The 20,081-nt window shown below is 45.9% G+C and overlaps 1 protein-coding gene across 10 annotated transcripts in view; it reads right to left on the reverse strand.

The window, feature by feature from the left end:
* Positions 1-20,081, reverse strand: part of LOC149356282 (uncharacterized) — a 104,546-nt gene that overhangs the window by 13,467 nt on the left and 70,998 nt on the right. For 7 of the 10 annotated variants that reach the window (XM_089584160.1, XM_089584161.1, XM_089584151.1 and 4 more), the window contains 5 exons: positions 19,178-19,282; positions 14,534-14,638; positions 11,193-11,297; positions 7,845-7,949; positions 2,693-2,844 (listed from right to left, as the gene is read on the reverse strand). In XM_089584160.1, the coding sequence (XP_089440286.1) occupies positions 2,693-2,844; positions 7,845-7,949; positions 11,193-11,297; positions 14,534-14,638; positions 19,178-19,282 (572 nt within the window). The remainder of the gene's footprint in view (positions 1-2,692; positions 2,845-7,844; positions 7,950-11,192; positions 11,298-14,533; positions 14,639-19,177; positions 19,283-20,081) is intronic. The other 3 variants (XM_089584156.1, XM_089584155.1, XM_089584152.1) reach the window with 1 other exon arrangement.

A 20,081-nucleotide genomic window follows, 5' to 3' on the forward strand; every position in this document is an offset into this window, starting at 1 on the left:
CCCAAAGCGACTAAGGCTATGAGAGACGCCGTAGTGGAGGGCTCCAGAAATTTCGACCACCTGGGGTTCTTTAACGTGCACTGACATCGCACAGTACACGGGCCTCTAGAATTTCTCCTCCAAAGAAATTCAACCGCCGCGGCCGGGATCGAGCCCGCGTCTTTCGGGTCAGCAGCCGAGCACCATAACCACTGGGCCACCGCCGAAGGACTGAGTCTTTAAAATTTCCGTATCGCATTATTAACTCTTCCTGCTGCACCTCTGCAAATGATTACCTAATCCCTGCTATACCATCTAAAACTAGAAGTCACCACAGCGTAAACATCACGCATTATTTTGCCCACAAGGACACTTTTAAATACAGTTTCTTTCCGCCTGTAATCAAATGTTGGAATTCTTTACCTGGTTCTACCCACTCTCTTCCTTTAGAGCTGTTTTTAGCGGCTATTGAATAGTTTTGTCGTTTTTCTTCTATTTCACTCATATTGTTTCGGCTCTTTGCCATTGCTGTGCTACATGTTTCTCGACATTGTTTTGTTCACAAACCCCCCCTGCAATAGCCCAATAGGGCTGCAGTATGTATAAATAAATAAATTAAAAAAGCTTGTTTTTTTTACCACCCCTGTGAAATGTGGTCGCTCTGACCTTCACCTTATTTAGACCTTGAAAGAGGCAAAACGATTTGATTTCGAGCATCCTTGCTAAATGCCACTGCAGGTATCAGAAGTGTCTCTGATAAAGGAGTTTTTCAATGCTGAAATTCTTTCCATGGTTGAAACATTTCCAATCCTGTGCACGTTCATATTCTGCAGACATTCCATAGCCATTGTCAGGAAGATATTTTAGCGTCCTTTTACAGCACTCCATCATCCTGCATCCTGTGCTTCGCGCTCCGCTGATTGTGTTGACACTGTTGATATTATGCGTGGTGCTGTGGAATTGTAGTTATGACGATATGGTCTGGCCAAACACGCAGTAATTTCTGTCGCACTGCTTTTCTGCTGTTTTCACGACAAATATTTCAGTAGCACCGAAAGACACCGTGCTATCGTTACGCAAAGGGGCCGTGATAAATACTGCGGTAATTTTACGGCGGAAACAGAAGAAATGCCACACTTCGCCCAAATGACAGGAGTAACATGTGGTAAACTGCTCTTTCAAACTCCCTTCCCCCGCACAACGCACACCCATTACTTTGTCACCATTGTTAGCTTCGTACGAGCCGTGGTTGTTTTGAGTTATCGAGATTACCCCCATGGGACGTCCGTATGTTGATAGCTGTAACATATTTCGCCCACTGTTTTACCAGAAAAGATTCACCACACACTGACCAGCTGCCCCGCCCTGGGAGGATAGTACCGTGAAAGTCCTCTAGAATTCTGTCCCGATCGTTTTTGTGCCATTACATTTCTTGCGTCACTTCTTCACCTGCTACAAGTGCTTAATTCTACCAATGACGCTCATGAAGGGTCAACAATATTCTGTAATTACCCATTATAAGTGTCCTATTATAAAAGGTTTTCGCTAGTTATGTTCTGTGCATTTTTTTTAGTTTTTATGGATGTACTTTGCCACTCGTGTAATGCTTCATGTGTAGGGAATTCAGAAATCTCAATAAACAAATTTCCCTATTAACGGGCCTGGCCTACAGAAGCACTACTGTCGTCTCGGTGAATTTGTCTTTTTGGCGTTTCTTGGCCACGAATACGCAATAGCTCCTGCATGTACTCATTAGTTCAACGTTGCTAAGTGGTTCACTTCTTCAGAGTTCCAAAAACGTCGTTATTCCAAACATGCTTGCAGTCAGCGTATCATACAGACTGTTGTATTGACATCATCATCTGCCTACGCCCACTGCAGGAAAAACGCCTCTCCCATATCTTTCCAACTAACCCTGTCCTGTGCCATCTGTGGCCACCCTCTCCCCGCAGACTTCACATCATCCGCACACTTAACTTTCTGCCGCCTCCTCTTACGCTTGCCTTCTATTTGAATTTTGACCGTTACCTTTAACTTCATTTTGCCTTCGCACTAAATACCCTGCCCAAGCCAATTTCATCTTGACTTCGGCCGGGGTGTCATTAACTCGCTTTTGTTGCTTGATCCACTCTGCTTTCTTCCTGTTCCTTAACGTGACGCCAATCATTTTCCTTTCCATAGCTTGCTGCGCTGTCCTCAGTTTATGATGAACCCATTTCGTCAGCCACCGCAATTCTGCCCCATAGGTGAGTAGCGGAAGCATGTTCCATTTATCTTTTTTATTAATAGACATACTTTCTAACTAAAGTCAAGCTTCACGACAAGTTACACATTTCCAACACAACGATCAAGTACATACTGGGTTAAAAAAGCAGCGGGGAACACAGCGAAATTCGGATGTTGAGAGCGACAAATACAATTTCGTCAAACTAAAACTTAGCCAGGAGATGCCTTACTGATGGCGACGCATGAATGGATGGATTACGAAAGATATCGTGGATAATTAATGGCCCCTTTGAAGTGCGGTAGTTGGGACAGCATAGAGCTACAGTATCTGTACGCTTTTCTCTTAGATTCGACGGCTATAACTGATAAAGTTACGAATATCTCCTTACTTGAGAATAAGAGTAAAGTAAGCGAGTAGGCGAGAAAATATGCAAAGCTATGCCGAAATTCTTCTCGAAAGCACACGTCACACGTAGTGAATACTCACTGTGCGGCGAAGGCGCTTATAGTACCGTTCATGCTGCTTCTTGAAGGTTGCGTATTCCTCCAGTGGAGGAAACGGCCACGTGTAACGGCATGGCGGCAAGTAAGGGAACTTGCTTGAGCTCGTATCCATCTTCTGCAGTCGACGAATGGGACCTGCAAGGTTGATATGCACCACATAAGGTGCAGGCAGCGCCGCGATGCTGCAGCCGTCAACACCTTTACGAACCACGATGCGCCTCACAGACGACAGAGGAGCAATACAAGGGGGGCGTGAACCGCTTCTGGCTGTCGTTTCGTATATTAAGTGGTGCGGGTTGGACATATTAATCACGGAAAAAATATAGCGCACTCAAGATAACAGACAAGTAACACTGAACAACACAGGCGCTTACTCACAACTGGGCGTTTATTCCAAAAGCGCCGAAAAAAAAAAGAGAGAAAGAAAGAAAAACCACAAAGAGAAACAAAGGCCACCACGCAGGTGCACAGGATGAGAGTAACGCAGGCGCGTCTAGGTAAGGAAACTACTTTTCATGCAGGACCACCATTGGGTCAGCAACACGTGTGTTCTCATTCTGACGGATATGATAGGCCTCGGAGACATCTAGTCAGTTGATTTGGGTGCCGGAACAAGATCGTGGTTTTATCAAGCAAAGGCTCACAACCACTACATTTAGAACAGTGTTTAGCAAGACTGGAAGAAGGCGGCCTTTTCAAGGACAAAGAGTGCTCTCGCAAACGTATATTAAGGCAACGGCCAGTTTGACCAATGTAGGTCCCCCCGCACTTATTTTTCTCGCCCTTTCTAATATACGTCGTTTTGTATCGAAATGTGCATGGACAGGCTCGTACATTCTTAATGTGAACACGCGAGCGCGTGGCAGCGCTCCGCAGTCTTCCGGTAAATCCGCTCGTTGAAGCAAAGTAGCTCATGTGCACAGCAACCTCCAGCTGGTGTCTCGCATCGTCTGCTATGGATAAGTTTCCACAGCACCGATAATCTTCTCTTCCTGCCACCAGATTTGGAAGCTTCATGGCTGGCCCTGACTGACGTTCTCGGCACTCAAATCGCATCTCTGTTCCCTGCGTATCGGCGTTCACTTCGTCGTTATTATGGGTGGCAAAATAAACTCCTGTGTAGTTGGCACAGCTAACTTCGGAAGTAACGTGAAAGGACACTCAGAACAAACGGGAAACAACTATTTTTGCAACTCGTTGAAGCAACGTCTTGCACATGTATACGGATCTTAGACGAAAGCCCAGAGGCTTTGCAAGCCCACTGCTCTACGGCATTTTCTTGCAAAGCATAGTGTCTGATGTCATATTCCTACCAAGCCCGGTGGCACGGGCAAAAGGAACGCGCTACTCTGGAAACTTACCCAGTGAGTATCTGCTTTAGACTCGACAGCATTCGCCTCAGCATGTGAGCGAACGAGGCAGACAACAGCAAGGGTCACATCCATGCCCCACTACGCATGCACCAGTTTGCTTCGTTATGTGGCCGCACTGGTTGCACTGGCTCTCTACGCAGCGTAGCTACACACTCGCGTGTTCACCCTATAACAATACACGAGCCTGTAGGCGTGTGAAGCTTTCGACAATCAGGGTTACAAGCCAAAACAAGAAAGGAAAGAACTATCGCATGATATAGTTATGAGCACCGTTGAAGTCCACGATGTACATGACGGTCAAGCAGCCACGTGACCACACACGTGCGTGTTACTAAAATTCTCAAAATGGAATAGCCCTGAAAAGCAAATGCCTCCAAGTTCTCAATATAAATATGCACGCTTACATCAGGCAGTAAAAAGGTAATTAATGACTTTAAGCTAATTACTAAATTTATGCAGACAATTATTACCCCAATTTGTGTCCGCCTGGCCACATTACCAAGGAACAAAAGTGGCATTAGCATATGGCATTCCACATTTAAAAAAAAAATCAGTGAAGTCTAACTTTGAACACCCTGTATATAGCACAAGATATGAAAACACAAGCAGAAGACAGATGCTATCTTGCCCCCTGCAGTACTTTTCGTCCCAAACAATTACCAAATTACCAATACGCAAGAGCTCAGGCATGTACTCATTAGTTGAACGCTGCTAAGCGGTTCACTTTTTCAGCCTTCCGAAAACGTCATTATTCCAAACATGCTTGCAGTCAGCGTATCATACAGACTGTTGTATTGACATCATCATCAGCCTACGCCCACTGCAGGAAAAACGCCTCTCCCTACTTTTCAAATAAACCTGCCCTGTGCCATCTGTGGCCACCCTATCCCCGCAGACTTCAAATCATCCACACACTTAACTTTCTGCCGCCTCCTGTTACGCTTGCCTGCTTTTGGAATTTTGTCCGTTACTTCAAACGACCATTGATCAGATCATTTTGCCTTCGCACTAAATACCCTGCCCAAGCCAATTTCATCTTGACTTCGGCCGGGGTGTCATCAACTCGCTTTTGTTGCTTGATCCACTCTGCTTTCTTCCTGTTCCTTAACGTGACGCCAATCATTTTCCTTTCCATAGCTTGCTGCACTGTCCTCAGTTTAAAATGAACCCATTTCGTCAGCCACCGCAATTCTGCCCAATGGGTGAGTAGCGGAAGCATGTTCCATTTATCTTCTTTATTACCAAAAATACTTTCTAATTAAGGGGGGACAGGGGGCTCCAGGGCCCGAAAATCGCGAAAAAAAATTATTTTTTGAAAATAGCATTTCAAAATCTACAGTCGGTCTTCTACATATCTACGAATATATTCATTGCCTGAGTCAGTATTTTTTCTGTAATTCCATTTTACAAAGAGCAATCGAACTGAATTCGTGCATCAAGTTGTGCAAAAACGGCGTTTTTGAAAAAAAGCGCAGCGTCCGTTTCGCAGCCGTGAGCGACTCCATCTTGGTCTCATATCAAAGAGCGATTTCTCGTTTTTAATTTTCCACCATATTGCCTGCTTTTTGCGCATTGGTTGATGAGAAATGTGGCCCCAAAACAGAGTCACAGCGCGTGCTTCCATTCGTTGCTGAGCCCACGTGACTAAAATCAGCTCCTCTGATTGGTGGATCTCGGCCCATATCGTATGCTAGGAGCACCAGACCACAAGCGAGGCGCCAATCTGTCAGATCAGCGTTGGCACCGAAAGTTTCTGGACGATGTCGCAGCCACGGGTCAAATTTTGAACGAATAATTAAAGTATACAATGTTGGGAACAGATTTCCCAATTTCTGCTCAATAATTTTATTGTGCACACTAAATAAAACTGCTCGTCAACCAGTCTTCCCTACACTGAACTTGAGGAGGCTGTAAAACAGCTAATAGAGGATTAATCGAAAAAGTACTTCCTATATTGTATTGCTTGTACTGTAGACTATCTAGCCACACATTAAAAACTGTTTTCTGATCAGTGTTTTTTTTTCTATTGTTCTTGCAAACAAAGGACTGAAAATGTATATCTTGACAACCAATTGACATATATGAAAAATAACTACAGTCGAACCCGGATATATCGAACCCGCATATTTCGAATTATTGGCTATATCGAACACACAGATTACCCCCTTGAAAATACTATGTAAAAGTATAGGACAGTTGCGTTGTATATCGAATTCCATTTTCGCCGGACATTGGATATATCGAACGCCGCGCCGCGCCCCTGGAAGGTGCGCTTTCCCCAAAGACATTCCTGTCCGGTCCTCAGCCGCCTCAGCGGAGAGCATTTCCGCAGTCAGCAGGCGCAGGGCCCCTTTTTTTTTTTTGTTCCCCGTTTTTGCGCCCCACCGGCGCGAGCTTTCCCGCTCCTCCTCTCCTCCTGTACCGCCGGCGTGTGCTCCGTCAAGGTCATTGGAGATCCGCGAAGAGAGAGCGCGCGGCGACCACGCTTCTTGGGAAAAGAGAGAGAGAGAAAACGGTCGCTCGTGGGCACATCGTGGGTCTGGGGAAAAGAGAGAGCTCAGAAAAACAAAAAACAAAAAACCGAAGCCCAGAGCGCCGATCTTTCTCCCTGCTCTTTCTTTTCCCTCTGTCGTTCCTTCGCAGCCGGGTTGACTGCCGCTCGCATAGGCTTCGCTCTTATCGCTCCATCTGCGCCTCGCGTGTTTTTTTTGTGTGTGTGCCTGTGTTTCAACGCGCGATGTGAAGCAGGCCTCAGTAGCCAACTGTTTTGGCAAGGCAGGCCTTGAAGTGGCCGGAGATGAATGTCCGGAAGATTTAGATGACGATGAGTGCTTGGACGACGCGTTTCGCGACTTGTCCAATTTTCTCGGCGCCGTTCCGTCCGAAGTGACTGTTGAGGACTTTAACGCTGACAGCGAAGTTCAAGCGGTAGCTGGCGTTCAAGACGCCGACTCCAGCGACGACGAGGGCAACTGTGTTGTCGAAGAAACGCGTCCGTGCGCAGCCACTGAACTGGCGTCAGCGTTAGCCTGATTCGGCGCTGTTGCGGCGAAATGGAAGGCACTGTGCTCTCGCACCTGGACAGTCTCGAGAAGATAGAGGCCAGTGTTTTGAACTTCGTTTCCCAGGGGAAAAACAGCCCAAAATTAGTGATTTTTTTTTCCCCGCGAAATAAAGCGCTTTCACATTGCGCGCCCATACTATGTTATTCGCGGCTGTTCCAAACGGTAAGCCACAATTTGTTATGATCGGGAGTGCAGTTTTAGCCTATATCTGTATATCGAATTTTCGCTATATCGAACTATTTTCCGATCCCCTTCGAATTCGATATATCCGGGTTCGACTGTACATGTTTGAAATCAGCATAAAAAACTGATTAACAGTGCAAAGTTTTATTGCATTTAGTCCAAAAATAAAGAAAAAAGTTTTAAGACCCCTGTCCCCCCCTAAAGACGTGCTCCACCACAAGTTACACATTTCCACTACAACGAGTACATATTGGGTTAAAAAAGAGCGGGGGGGAACACGTCGAAATTCGGATGTCGAGAGCAATAAATAAAATTTCATCAAATTGAAACTTAGCCAGGAGACGCCTCACTGATAGCAACGCTACGCATGAATGGATGGATGACGAAAGGTATCGCGGATAATTAATGGCCCCTTTGAAGCGCGGTATATGGGACAGCATAGAGCTATAGTATCTCTACGCTTTTCTCTTAGATTCCACGGTTATAACTGATAAAGTAACGAATATCTCCTTACTTGCGTATTCCTCCAGTGGAGGAAACGGCCACGTGTAACGGCATGGCGGCAAGTAAGGGAACTTGCTTGAGCTCGTATCCATCTTCTGCAGTCGACGAATGGGACCTGCAAGGTTGATATGCACCACATAAGGTGCAGGCAGCGCCGCGATGCTGCAGCCGACAACACCTTTACGAACCACGATGCGCCTCACAGACGACAGAGGAGCAATGTAGGTCCCCCCGCACTTATTTTTCTCGCCCTTGCCAATATACGTTGTTTTGTATCGAAATGTGCACGGACAGGCTCGTACATTCTTAATGTGAACACGCGAGCGCGTGGCAGCGCTCCGCAGTCTTCCGGTAAATCCGCTCGTTGAAGCAAAGTAGCGCATGTGGACAGCAACCTCCAGCTGGTGTCTCGCATCGTCTGCTATGGATAAGTTTCCACAGCACCGATAATCTTCTCTTCCTGCCACCAGATTTGGAAGCTTCATGGCTGGCCCTGACTGACGTTCTCGGCACTCAAATCGCATCTCTGTTCCCTGCGTATCGGCGTTCACTTCGTCGTTATTATGGGTGGCAAAATAAACTCCTGTGTAGTTGGCACAGCTAACTTCGGAAGTAACGTGAACGGACACTCAGAACAAACGGGAAACAACCATTTTTGGAACTCGTTGAAGCAACGTCTTGCACATGTATACGGATCTTAGACGAAAGCCCAGAGGCTTTGCAAGCCCACTGCTCTACGGCATTTTCTTGCAAAGCATAGTGTCTGATGTCATATTCCTACCAAGCCCGGTGGCACGGGCAAAAGGAACGCGCTACTCTGGAAACTTACCCAGTGACTATCTGCTTTAGACTCGACAGCATTCACCTCAGCATGTGAGCGAACGAGGCAGACAACAGCAAGGGTCACATCCATGCCCCACTACGCATGCACCAGTTTGCTTCGTTATGTGGCCGCACTGGTTGCACTGGCTCTCTACGCAGCGTAGCTACACACTCGCGTGTTCACCCTATAACAATACACGAGCCTGTAAGCGTGTGAAGCTTTCGACAATCAGGGTTACAAGCCAAAACAAGAAAGGAAAGAACTATCGCATGATATAGTTATGAGCACCGTTGAAGTCCACGATGTACATGACGGTCAAGCAGCCACGTGACCACACACGTGCGTGTTACTAAAATTCTCAAAATGGAATAGCCCTGAAAAGCAAATGCCTCCAAGTTCTCAATATAAATATGCACGCTTACATCAGGCAGTAAAAAGGTAATTAATGATTTTAAGCTAATTACTAAATTTATGCAGACAATTATTACCCCAAATTGTGTCCGCCTGGCCACATTACCAAGGAACAAAAGTGGCATTAGCATATGGCATTTCACATTTTAAAAAAAAAATCAGTGAAGTCTAACTTTGAACACCCTGTATATAGCACAAGATATGAAAACACAAGCAGAAGACAGATGCTACCTTGCCCCCTGCCGTACTTTTCGTCCCAAACAATTACCAAATTACCAATACGCAAGAGCTCAGGCATGTACTCATTAGTTGAACGCTGCTAAGCGGTTCACTTTTTCAGCCTTCCGAAAACGTCATTATACCAAACATGCTTGCAGTCAGCGTATCATACAGTCATACAGACTGTTGTATTGACATCATCATCAGCCTACGCCCACTGCAGGAAAAACGCCTCTCCCTACTTTTAAAATAAACCTGCCCTGTGCCATCTGTGGCCACCCTATCCCCGCAGACTTCAAATCATCCACACACTTAACTTTCTGCCGCCTCCTGTTACGCTTGCCTGCTTTTGGAATTTTGTCCGTTACTTCAAACGACCATTGATCAGATCATTTTGCCTTCGCACTAAATACCCTGCACAAGCCAATTTCATCTTGACTTCGGCCGGGGTGTCATTAACTCGCTTTTGTTGCTTGATCCACTCTGCTTTCTTCCTGTTCCTTAACGTGACGCCAATCATTTTCCTTTCCATAGCTTGCTGCACTGTCCTCAGTTTAAAATGAACCCATTTCGTCAGCCACCGCAATTCTGCCCAATGGGTGAGTAGCGGAAGCATGTTCCATTTATCTTCTTTATTACCAAAAATACTTTCTAATTAAGGGGGGACAGGGGGCTCCAGGGCCCGAAAATCGCGAAAAAAAATTATTTTTTGAAAATAGCATTTCAAAATCTACAGTCGGTCTTCTACATACCTACGAATTTATTCGTTGCCTGAGTCAGTATTTTTCTGTAATTCCATTTTACAAAGAGCAATCGAGCTGAATTCGTGCATCAAGTTGTGCAAAAACGGCATTTTTGAAAAAAAGCGCAGCGTCCGTTTTGCAGCCGTGAGCGACTCCATCTTGGTCTCATATCAAAGAGCGATTTCTCGTTTTTAATTTCCCACCGTGTTGCCTGCTTTTTGCGCATTGTTTGATGAGAAATGTGGCCCCAAAACAGAGTCACAGCGCGCGCTTCCATTCGTTGCTGAGCCCACGTGACTAAAATCAGCTCCTCTGATTGGTGGATCTCGGCCCATATCGTATGCTAGGAGCACCAGACCACAAGCGAGGCGCCAATCTGTCAGATCAGCGTTGGCACCGAAAGTTTCTGGACGATGTCGCAGCCACGGGTCAAATTTTGAACGAATAATTAAAGTATACAATGTTGGGAACAGATTTCCCAATTTCTGCTCAATAATTTTATTGTGCACACTAAATAAAACTGCTCGTCAACCAGTCTTCCCTACACTGAACTTGAGGAGGCTGTAAAACAGCCAATAGAGGATTAATCGAAAAAGTACTTCCTATATTGTATTGCTCGTACTGTAGACTATCTAGCCACACATTAAAAACTGTTTTCTGATCAGTGGTTTTTTTTCTATTGTTCTTGCAAACACAGGACTGAAAATGTATATCTTGACAAACAATTGACATATATGAAAAATAACTACATGTTTGAAATCAGCATAAAAAACTGATTAACAGTGCAAAGTTTTATTGCATTTAGTCCAAAAATAAAGAAAAAAGTTTTAAGACCCCTGTCCCCCCCTAAAGACGTGCTCCACCACAAGTTACACATTTCCACTACGACGAGTACATATTGGGTTAAAAAAGAGCGGGGGGGAACACGTCGAAATTCGGATGTCGAGAGCGATAAATAAAATTTCATCAAATTGAAACTTAGCCAGGAGACGCCTCACTGATAGCAACGCTACGCATGAATGGATGGATGACGAAAGGTATCGCGGATAATTAATGGCCCCTTTGAAGCGCGGTATATGGGACAGCATAGAGCTATAGTATCTCTACGCTTTTCTCTTAGATTCCACGGTTATAACTGATAAAGTAACGAATATCTCCTTACTTGCGTATTCCTCCAGTGGAGGAAACGGCCACGTGTAACGGCATGGCGGCAAGTAAGGGAACTTGCTTGAGCTCGTATCCATCTTCTGCAGTCGACGAATGGGACCTGCAAGGTTGATATGCACCACATAAGGTGCAGGCAGCGCCGCGATGCTGCAGCCGTCAACACCTTTACGAACCACGATGCGCCTCACAGACGACAGAGGAGCAATGTAGGTCCCCCCGCACTTATTTTTCTCGCCCTTGCTAATATACGTTGTTTTGTATCGAAATGTGCACGGACAGGCTCGTACATTCTTAATGTGAACACGCGAGCGCGTGGCAGCGCTCCGCAGTCTTCCGGTAAATCCGCTCGTTGAAGCAAAGTAGCGCATGTGGACAGCAACCTCCAGCTGGTGTCTCGCATCGTCTGCTATGGATAAGTTTCCACAGCACCGATAATCTTCTCTTCCTGCCACCAGATTTGGAAGCTTCATGGCTGGCCCTGACTGACGTTCTCGGCACTCAAATCGCATCTCTGTTCCCTGCGTATCGGCGTTCACTTCGTCGTTATTATGGGTGGCAAAATAAACTCCTGTGTAGTTGGCACAGCTAACTTCGGAAGTAACGTGAACGGACACTCAGAACAAACGGGAAACAACCATTTTTGGAACTCGTTGAAGCAACGTCTTGCACATGTATACGGATCTTAGACGAAAGCCCAGAGGCTTTGCAAGCCCACTGCTCTACGGCATTTTCTTGCAAAGCATAGTGTCTGATGTCATATTCCTACCAAGCCCGGTGGCACGGGCAAAAGGAACGCGCTACTCTGGAAACTTACCCAGTGACTATCTGCTTTAGACTCGACAGCATTCACCTCAGCATGTGAGCGAACGAGGCAGACAACAGCAAGGGTCACATCCATGCCCCACTACGCATGCACCAGTTTGCTTCGTTATGTGGCCGCACTGGTTGCACTGGCTCTCTACGCAGCGTAGCTACACACTCGTGTGTTCACCCTATAACAATACACGAGCCTGTAGGCGTGTGAAGCTTTCGACAATCAGGGTTACAAGCCAAAACAAGAAAGGAAAGAACTATCGCATGATATAGTTATGAGCACCGTTGAAGTCCACGATGTACATGACGGTCAAGCAGCCACGTGACCACACACGTGCGTGTTACTAAAATTCTCAAAATGGAATAGCCCTGAAAAGCAAATGCCTCCAAGTTCTCAATATAAATATGCACGCTTACATCAGGCAGTAAAAAGGTAATTAATGATTTTAAGCTAATTACTAAATTTATGCAGACAATTATTACCCCAAATTGTGTCCGCCTGGCCACATTACCAAGGAACAAAAGTGGCATTAGCATATGGCATTTCACATTTAAAAAAAAAAATCAGTGAAGTCTAACTTTGAACACCCTGTATATAGCACAAGATATGAAAACACAAGCAGAAGACAGATGCTATCTTGCCCCCTGCCGTACTTTTCGTCCCAAACAATTACCAAATTACCAATACGCAAGAGCTCAGGCATGTACTCATTAGTTGAACGCTGCTAAGCGGTTCACTTTTTCAGCCTTCCGAAAACGTCATTATACCAAACATGCTTGCAGTCAGCGTATCATACAGACTGTTGTATTGACATCATCATCAGCCTACGCCCACTGCAGGAAAAACGCCTCTCCCTACTTTTCAAATAAACCTGCCCTGTGCCATGTGTGGCCACCCTATCCCCGCAGACTTCAAATCATCCACACACTTAACTTTCTGCCGCCTCCTGTTACGCTTGCCTGCTTTTGGAATTTTGTCCGTTACTTCAAACGACCATTGATCAGATCATTTTGCCTTCGCACTAAATACCCTGCCCAAGCCAATTTCATCTTGACTTCGGCCGGGGTGTCATCAACTCGCTTTTGTTGCTTGATCCACTCTGCTTTCTTCCTGTTCCTTAACGTGACGCCAATCATTTTCCTTTCCATAGCTTGCTGCACTGTCCTCAGTTTAAAATGAACCCATTTCGTCAGCCACCGCAATTCTGCCCAATGGGTGAGTAGCGGAAGCATGTTCCATTTATCTTCTTTATTACCAAAAATACTTTCTAATTAAGGGGGGACAGGGGGCTCCAGGGCCCGAAAATCGCGAAAAAAAATTATTTTTTGAAAATAGCATTTCAAAATCTACAGTCGGTCTTCTACATACCTACGAATTTATTCGTTGCCTGAGTCAGTATTTTTCTGTAATTCCATTTTACAAAGAGCAATCGAGCTGAATTCGTGCATCAAGTTGTGCAAAAACGGCATTTTTGAAAAAAAGCGCAGCGTCCGTTTCGCAGCCGTGAGCGACTCCATCTTGGTCTCATATCAAAGAGCGATTTCTCGTTTTTAATTTCCCACCGTGTTGCCTGCTTTTTGCGCATTGTTTGATGAGAAATGTGGCCCCAAAACAGAGTCACAGCGCGCGCTTCCATTCGTTGCTGAGCCCACGTGACTAAAATCAGCTCCTCTGATTGGTGGATCTCGGCCCATATCGTATGCTAGGAGCACCAGACCACAAGCGAGGCGCCAATCTGTCAGATCAGCGTTGGCACCGAAAGTTTCTGGACGATGTCGCAGCCACGGGTCAAATTTTGAACGAATAATTAAAGTATACAATGTTGGGAACAGATTTCCCAATTTCTGCTCAATAATTTTATTGTGCACACTAAATAAAACTGCTCGTCAACCAGTCGTCCCTACACTGAACTTGAGGAGGCTGTAAAACAGCCAATAGAGGATTAATCGAAAAAGTACTTCCTATATTGTATTGCTTGTACTGTAGACTATCTAGCCACACATTAAAAACTGTTTTCTGATCAGTGGTTTTTTTTCTATTGTTCTTGCAAACAAAGGACTGAAAATGTATATCTTGACAACCAATTGACATATATGAAAAATAACTACATGTTTGAAATCAGCATAAAAAACTGATTAACAGTGCAAAGTTTTATTGCATTTAGTCCAAAAATAAAGAAAAAAGTTTTAAGACCCCTGTCCCCCCCCTAAAGACGTGCTCCACCACAAGTTACACATTTCCACTACAACGAGTACATATTGGGTTAAAAAAGAGCGGGGGGGAACACGTCGAAATTCGGATGTCGAGAGCGATAAATAAAATTTCATCAAATTGAAACTTAGCCAGGAGACGCCTCACTGATAGCAACGCTACGCATGAATGGATGGATGACGAAAGGTATCGCGGATAATTAATGGCCCCTTTGAAGCGCGGTATATGGGACAGCATAGAGCTATAGTATCTCTACGCTTTTCTCTTAGATTCCACGGTTATAACTGATAAAGTAACGAATATCTCCTTACTTGCGTATTCCTCCAGTGGAGGAAACGGCCACGTGTAACGGCATGGCGGCAAGTAAGGGAACTTGCTTGAGCTCGTATCCATCTTCTGCAGTCGACGAATGGGACCTGCAAGGTTGATATGCACCACATAAGGTGCAGGCAGCGCCGCGATGCTGCAGCCGTCAACACCTTTACGAACCACGATGCGCCTCACAGACGACAGAGGAGCAATGTAGGTCCCCCCGCACTTATTTTTCTCGCCCTTGCTAATATACGTTGTTTTGTATCGAAATGTGCACGGACAGGCTCGTACATTCTTAATGTGAACACGCGAGCGCGTGGCAGCGCTCCGCAGTCTTCCGGTAAATCCGCTCGTTGAAGCAAAGTAGCGCATGTGGACAGCAACCTCCAGCTGGTGTCTCGCATCGTCTGCTATGGATAAGTTTCCACAGCACCGATAATCTTCTCTTCCTGCCACCAGATTTGGAAGCTTCATGGCTGGCCCTGACTGACGTTCTCGGCACTCAAATCGCATCTCTGTTCCCTGCGTATCGGCGTTCACTTCGTCGTTATTATGGGTGGCAAAATAAACTCCTGTGTAGTTGGCACAGCTAACTTCGGAAGTAACGTGAACGGACACTCAGAACAAACGGGAAACAACCATTTTTGGAACTCGTTGAAGCAACGTCTTGCACATGTATACGGATCTTAGACGAAAGCCCAGAGGCTTTGCAAGCCCACTGCTCTACGGCATTTTCTTGCAAAGCATAGTGTCTGATGTCATATTCCTACCAAGCCCGGTGGCACGGGCAAAAGGAACGCGCTACTCTGGAAACTTACCCAGTGACTATCTGCTTTAGACTCGACAGCATTCACCTCAGCATGTGAGCGAACGAGGCAGACAACAGCAAGGGTCACATCCATGCCCCACTACGCATGCACCAGTTTGCTTCGTTATGTGGCCGCACTGGTTGCACTGGCTCTCTACGCAGCGTAGCTACACACTCGCGTGTTCACCCTATACAGTCGAACCCGGATATATCGAACCCGCATATTTCGAATTATTGGCTATATCGAACACACAGATTACCCCCTTGAAAATACTATGTAAAAGTATAGGACAGTTGCGTTGTATATCGAATTCCATTTTCGCCGGACATTGGATATATCGAACGCCGCGCCGCGCCCCTGGCAGGCGCGCTTTCCCCAAAGACATTCCTGTCCGGTCCTCAGCCGCCTCAGCGGAGAACATTTCCGCAGTCAGTCAGCAGGCGCAGGGCCCCCGTTTTTTTTTGTTCCCCGTTTTTGCGCCCCACCGGCGCGAGCTTTCCCCCTCCTCCTGTACCGCCGGCATGTGCTCCGTTAGCTCCGTCAAGGTCATTGGAGCTCAGCGAAGAGAGAGTGCGGCATGGAGCAACACCCTCGAGACGCGCGGCGAAGGTTCTAAGCCACGCTTATTGGGGAAAGAGAGAGAGAGAGAAAACGGTCGCTCGTGGGCACATCGTGGGTCTGGGGAAAAGAGAGAGCTCAGAAAAAAAAAAAAAAAAAAAAACGAAGCCCAGAGCGCCTATCTTTCTCCCTGATCTTTCTTTTCCCTCTGTCGTTCCTTCGCAGTCACGTTGACTGCCGCTCGCATAGGCTTCGCTCTTATCGCTCCATCTGCGCCGCGCGTGTTTTTTTTTTGTGTGTGTGCCTGTGTTTCAATGCGCGACGTGAAGCAGGCCCCAGTAGCCAACTGTTTTGGCAAGGCAGGCCTTGAAGTGGCCGGAGATGAATGCCCGGAAGATTTAAATGACGATGAGTGCTTGGACGACGCGTTTCGCGACTTGTCCAATTTTCTCGGCGCCGTTCCGTCCGAAGTGACTGTTGAGGACTTTAACGCTGACAGCGAACTTCAAGCGGTAGCTGGCGTTCAAGACGCCGACTCCAGCGACGACGAGGGCAACTGTGTTGTCGAAGAAACGCGTCCGTGCGCAGCCACTGAGCTGCCGTCAGCGTTAGCCTGATTCGGCGCTGTTGCGGCGAAATGGAAGGCACTGTGCTCTCGCACCTGGACAGTCTCGAGAAGATCGAGGCCAGTGTTTTGAACTTCGTTTCCCAGGGGAAAAAGCAGCCCAAAATTAGTGATTTTTTTTCCGCGAAATAAAGCGCTTTCACATTGCGTGCCCATACTATGTGATTCGCGGCTGTTCCAAACGGTAAGCCACAATTTGTTATGATCGGGAGTGCAGTTTTAGCCTATATCTGTATATCGAATTTTCGCTATATCGAACTATTTTCCGATCCCCTTCGAATTCGATATATCCGGGTTCGACTGTAACAATACACGAGCCTGTAGGCGTGTGAAGCTTTCGACAATCAGGGTTACAAGCCAAAACAAGAAAGGAAAGAACTATCGCATGATATAGTTATGAGCACCGTTGAAGTCCACGATGTACATGACGGTCAAGCAGCCACGTGACCACACACGTGCGTGTTACTAAAATTCTCAAAATGGAATAGCCCTGAAAAGCAAATGCCTCCAAGTTCTCAATATAAATATGCACGCTTACATCAGGCAGTAAAAAGGTAATTAATGATTTTAAGCTAATTACTAAATTTATGCAGACAATTATTACCCCAAATTGTGTCCGCCTGGCCACATTACCAAGGAACAAAAGTGGCATTAGCATATGGCATTTCACATTTAAAAAAAAAAATCAGTGAAGTCTAACTTTGAACACCCTGTATATAGCACAAGATATGAAAACACAAGCAGAAGACAGATGCTATCTTGCCCCCTGCCGTACTTTTCGTCCCAAACAATTACCAAATTACCAATACGCAAGAGCTCAGGCATGTACTCATTAGTTGAACGCTGCTAAGCGGTTCACTTTTTCAGCCTTCCGAAAACGTCATTATACCAAACATGCTTGCAGTCAGCGTATCATACAGTCATACAGACTGTTGTATTGACATCATCATCAGCCTACGCCCACTGCAGGAAAAACGCCTCTCCCTACTTTTAAAATAAACCTGCCCTGTGCCATCTGTGGCCACCCTATCCCCGCAGACTTCAAATCATCCACACACTTAACTTTCTGCCGCCTCCTGTTACGCTTGCCTGCTTTTGGAATTTTGTCCGTTACTTCAAACGACCATTGATCAGATCATTTTGCCTTCGCACTAAATACCCTGCACAAGCCAATTTCATCTTGACTTCGGCCGGGGTGTCATTAACTCGCTTTTGTTGCTTGATCCACTCTGCTTTCTTCCTGTTCCTTAACGTGACGCCAATCATTTTCCTTTCCATAGCTTGCTGCACTGTCCTCAGTTTAAAATGAACCCATTTCGTCAGCCACCGCAATTCTGCCCAATGGGTGAGTAGCGGAAGCATGTTCCATTTATCTTCTTTATTACCAAAAATACTTTCTAATTAAGGGGGGACAGGGGGCTCCAGGGCCCGAAAATCGCGAAAAAAAATTATTTTTTGAAAATAGCATTTCAAAATCTACAGTCGGTCTTCTACATACCTACGAATTTATTCGTTGCCTGAGTCAGTATTTTTCTGTAATTCCATTTTACAAAGAGCAATCGAGCTGAATTCGTGCATCAAGTTGTGCAAAAACGGCATTTTTGAAAAAAAGCGCAGCGTCCGTTTCGCAGCCGTGAGCGACTCCATCTTGGTCTCATATCAAAGAGCGATTTCTCGTTTTTAATTTCCCACCGTGTTGCCTGCTTTTTGCGCATTGGTTGATGAGAAATGTGGCCCCAAAACAGAGTCACAGCGCGCGCTTCCATTCGTTGCTGAGCCCACGTGACTAAAATCAGCTCCTCTGATTGGTGGATCTCGGCCCATATCGTATGCTAGGAGCACCAGACCACAAGCGAGGCGCCAATCTGTCAGATCAGCGTTGGCACCGAAAGTTTCTGGACGATGTCGCAGCCACGGGTCAAATTTTGAACGAATAATTAAAGTATACAATGTTGGGAACAGATTTCCCAATTTCTGCTCAATAATTTTATTGTGCACACTAAATAAAACTGCTCGTCAACCAGTCTTCCCTACACTGAACTTGAGGAGGCTGTAAAACAGCCAATAGAGGATTAATCGAAAAAGTACTTCCTATATTGTATTGCTTGTACTGTAGACTATCTAGCCACACATTAAAAACTGTTTTCTGATCAGTGGTTTTTTTTCTATTGTTCTTGCAAACAAAGGACTGAAAATGTATATCTTGACAACCAATTGACATATATGAAAAATAACTACATGTTTGAAATCAGCATAAAAAACTGATTAACAGTGCAAAGTTTTATTGCATTTAGTCCAAAAATAAAGAAAAAAGTTTTAAGACCCCTGTCCCCCCCTAAAGACGTGCTCCACCACAAGTTACACATTTCCACTACAACGAGTACATATTGGGTTAAAAAAGAGCGGGGGGGAACACGTCGAAATTCGGATGTCGAGAGCGATAAATAAAATTTCATCAAATTGAAACTTAGCCAGGAGACGCCTCACTGATAGCAACGCTACGCATGAATGGATGGATGACGAAAGGTATCGCGGATAATTAATGGCCCCTTTGAAGCGCGGTATATGGGACAGCATAGAGCTATAGTATCTCTACGCTTTTCTCTTAGATTCCACGGTTATAACTGATAAAGTAACGAATATCTCCTTACTTGCGTATTCCTCCAGCGGAGGAAACGGCCACGTGTAACGGCATGGCGGCAAGTAAGGGAACTTGCTTGAGCTCGTATCCATCTTCTGCAGTCGACGAATGGGACCTGCAAGGTTGATATGCACCACATAAGGTGCAGGCAGCGCCGCGATGCTGCAGCCGTCAACACCTTTACGAACCACGATGCGCCTCACAGACGACAGAGGAGCAATGTAGGTCCCCCCGCACTTATTTTTCTCGCCCTTGCTAATATACGTTGTTTTGTATCGAAATGTGCACGGACAGGCTCGTACATTCTTAATGTGAACACGCGAGCGCGTGGCAGCGCTCCGCAGTCTTCCGGTAAATCCGCTCGTTGAAGCAAAGTAGCGCATGTGGACAGCAACCTCCAGCTGGTGTCTCGCATCGTCTGCTATGGATAAGTTTCCACAGCACCGATAATCTTCTCTTCCTGCCACCAGATTTGGAAGCTTCATGGCTGGCCCTGACTGACGTTCTCGGCACTCAAATCGCATCTCTGTTCCCTGCGTATCGGCGTTCACTTCGTCGTTATTATGGGTGGCAAAATAAACTCCTGTGTAGTTGGCACAGCTAACTTCGGAAGTAACGTGAACGGACACTCAGAACAAACGGGAAACAACCATTTTTGGAACTCGTTGAAGCAACGTCTTGCACATGTATACGGATCTTAGACGAAAGCCCAGAGGCTTTGCAAGCCCACTGCTCTACGGCATTTTCTTGCAAAGCATAGTGTCTGATGTCATATTCCTACCAAGCCCGGTGGCACGGGCAAAAGGAACGCGCTACTCTGGAAACTTACCCAGTGACTATCTGCTTTAGACTCGACAGCATTCACCTCAGCATGTGAGCGAACGAGGCAGACAACAGCAAGGGTCACATCCATG

The sequence above is a fragment of the Amblyomma mixtum genome, chromosome 3 (assembly GCF_055824585.1).
Source record: "Amblyomma mixtum isolate Tamu chromosome 3, ASM5582458v1, whole genome shotgun sequence".
Taxonomy (NCBI): domain Eukaryota; kingdom Metazoa; phylum Arthropoda; class Arachnida; order Ixodida; family Ixodidae; genus Amblyomma; species Amblyomma mixtum.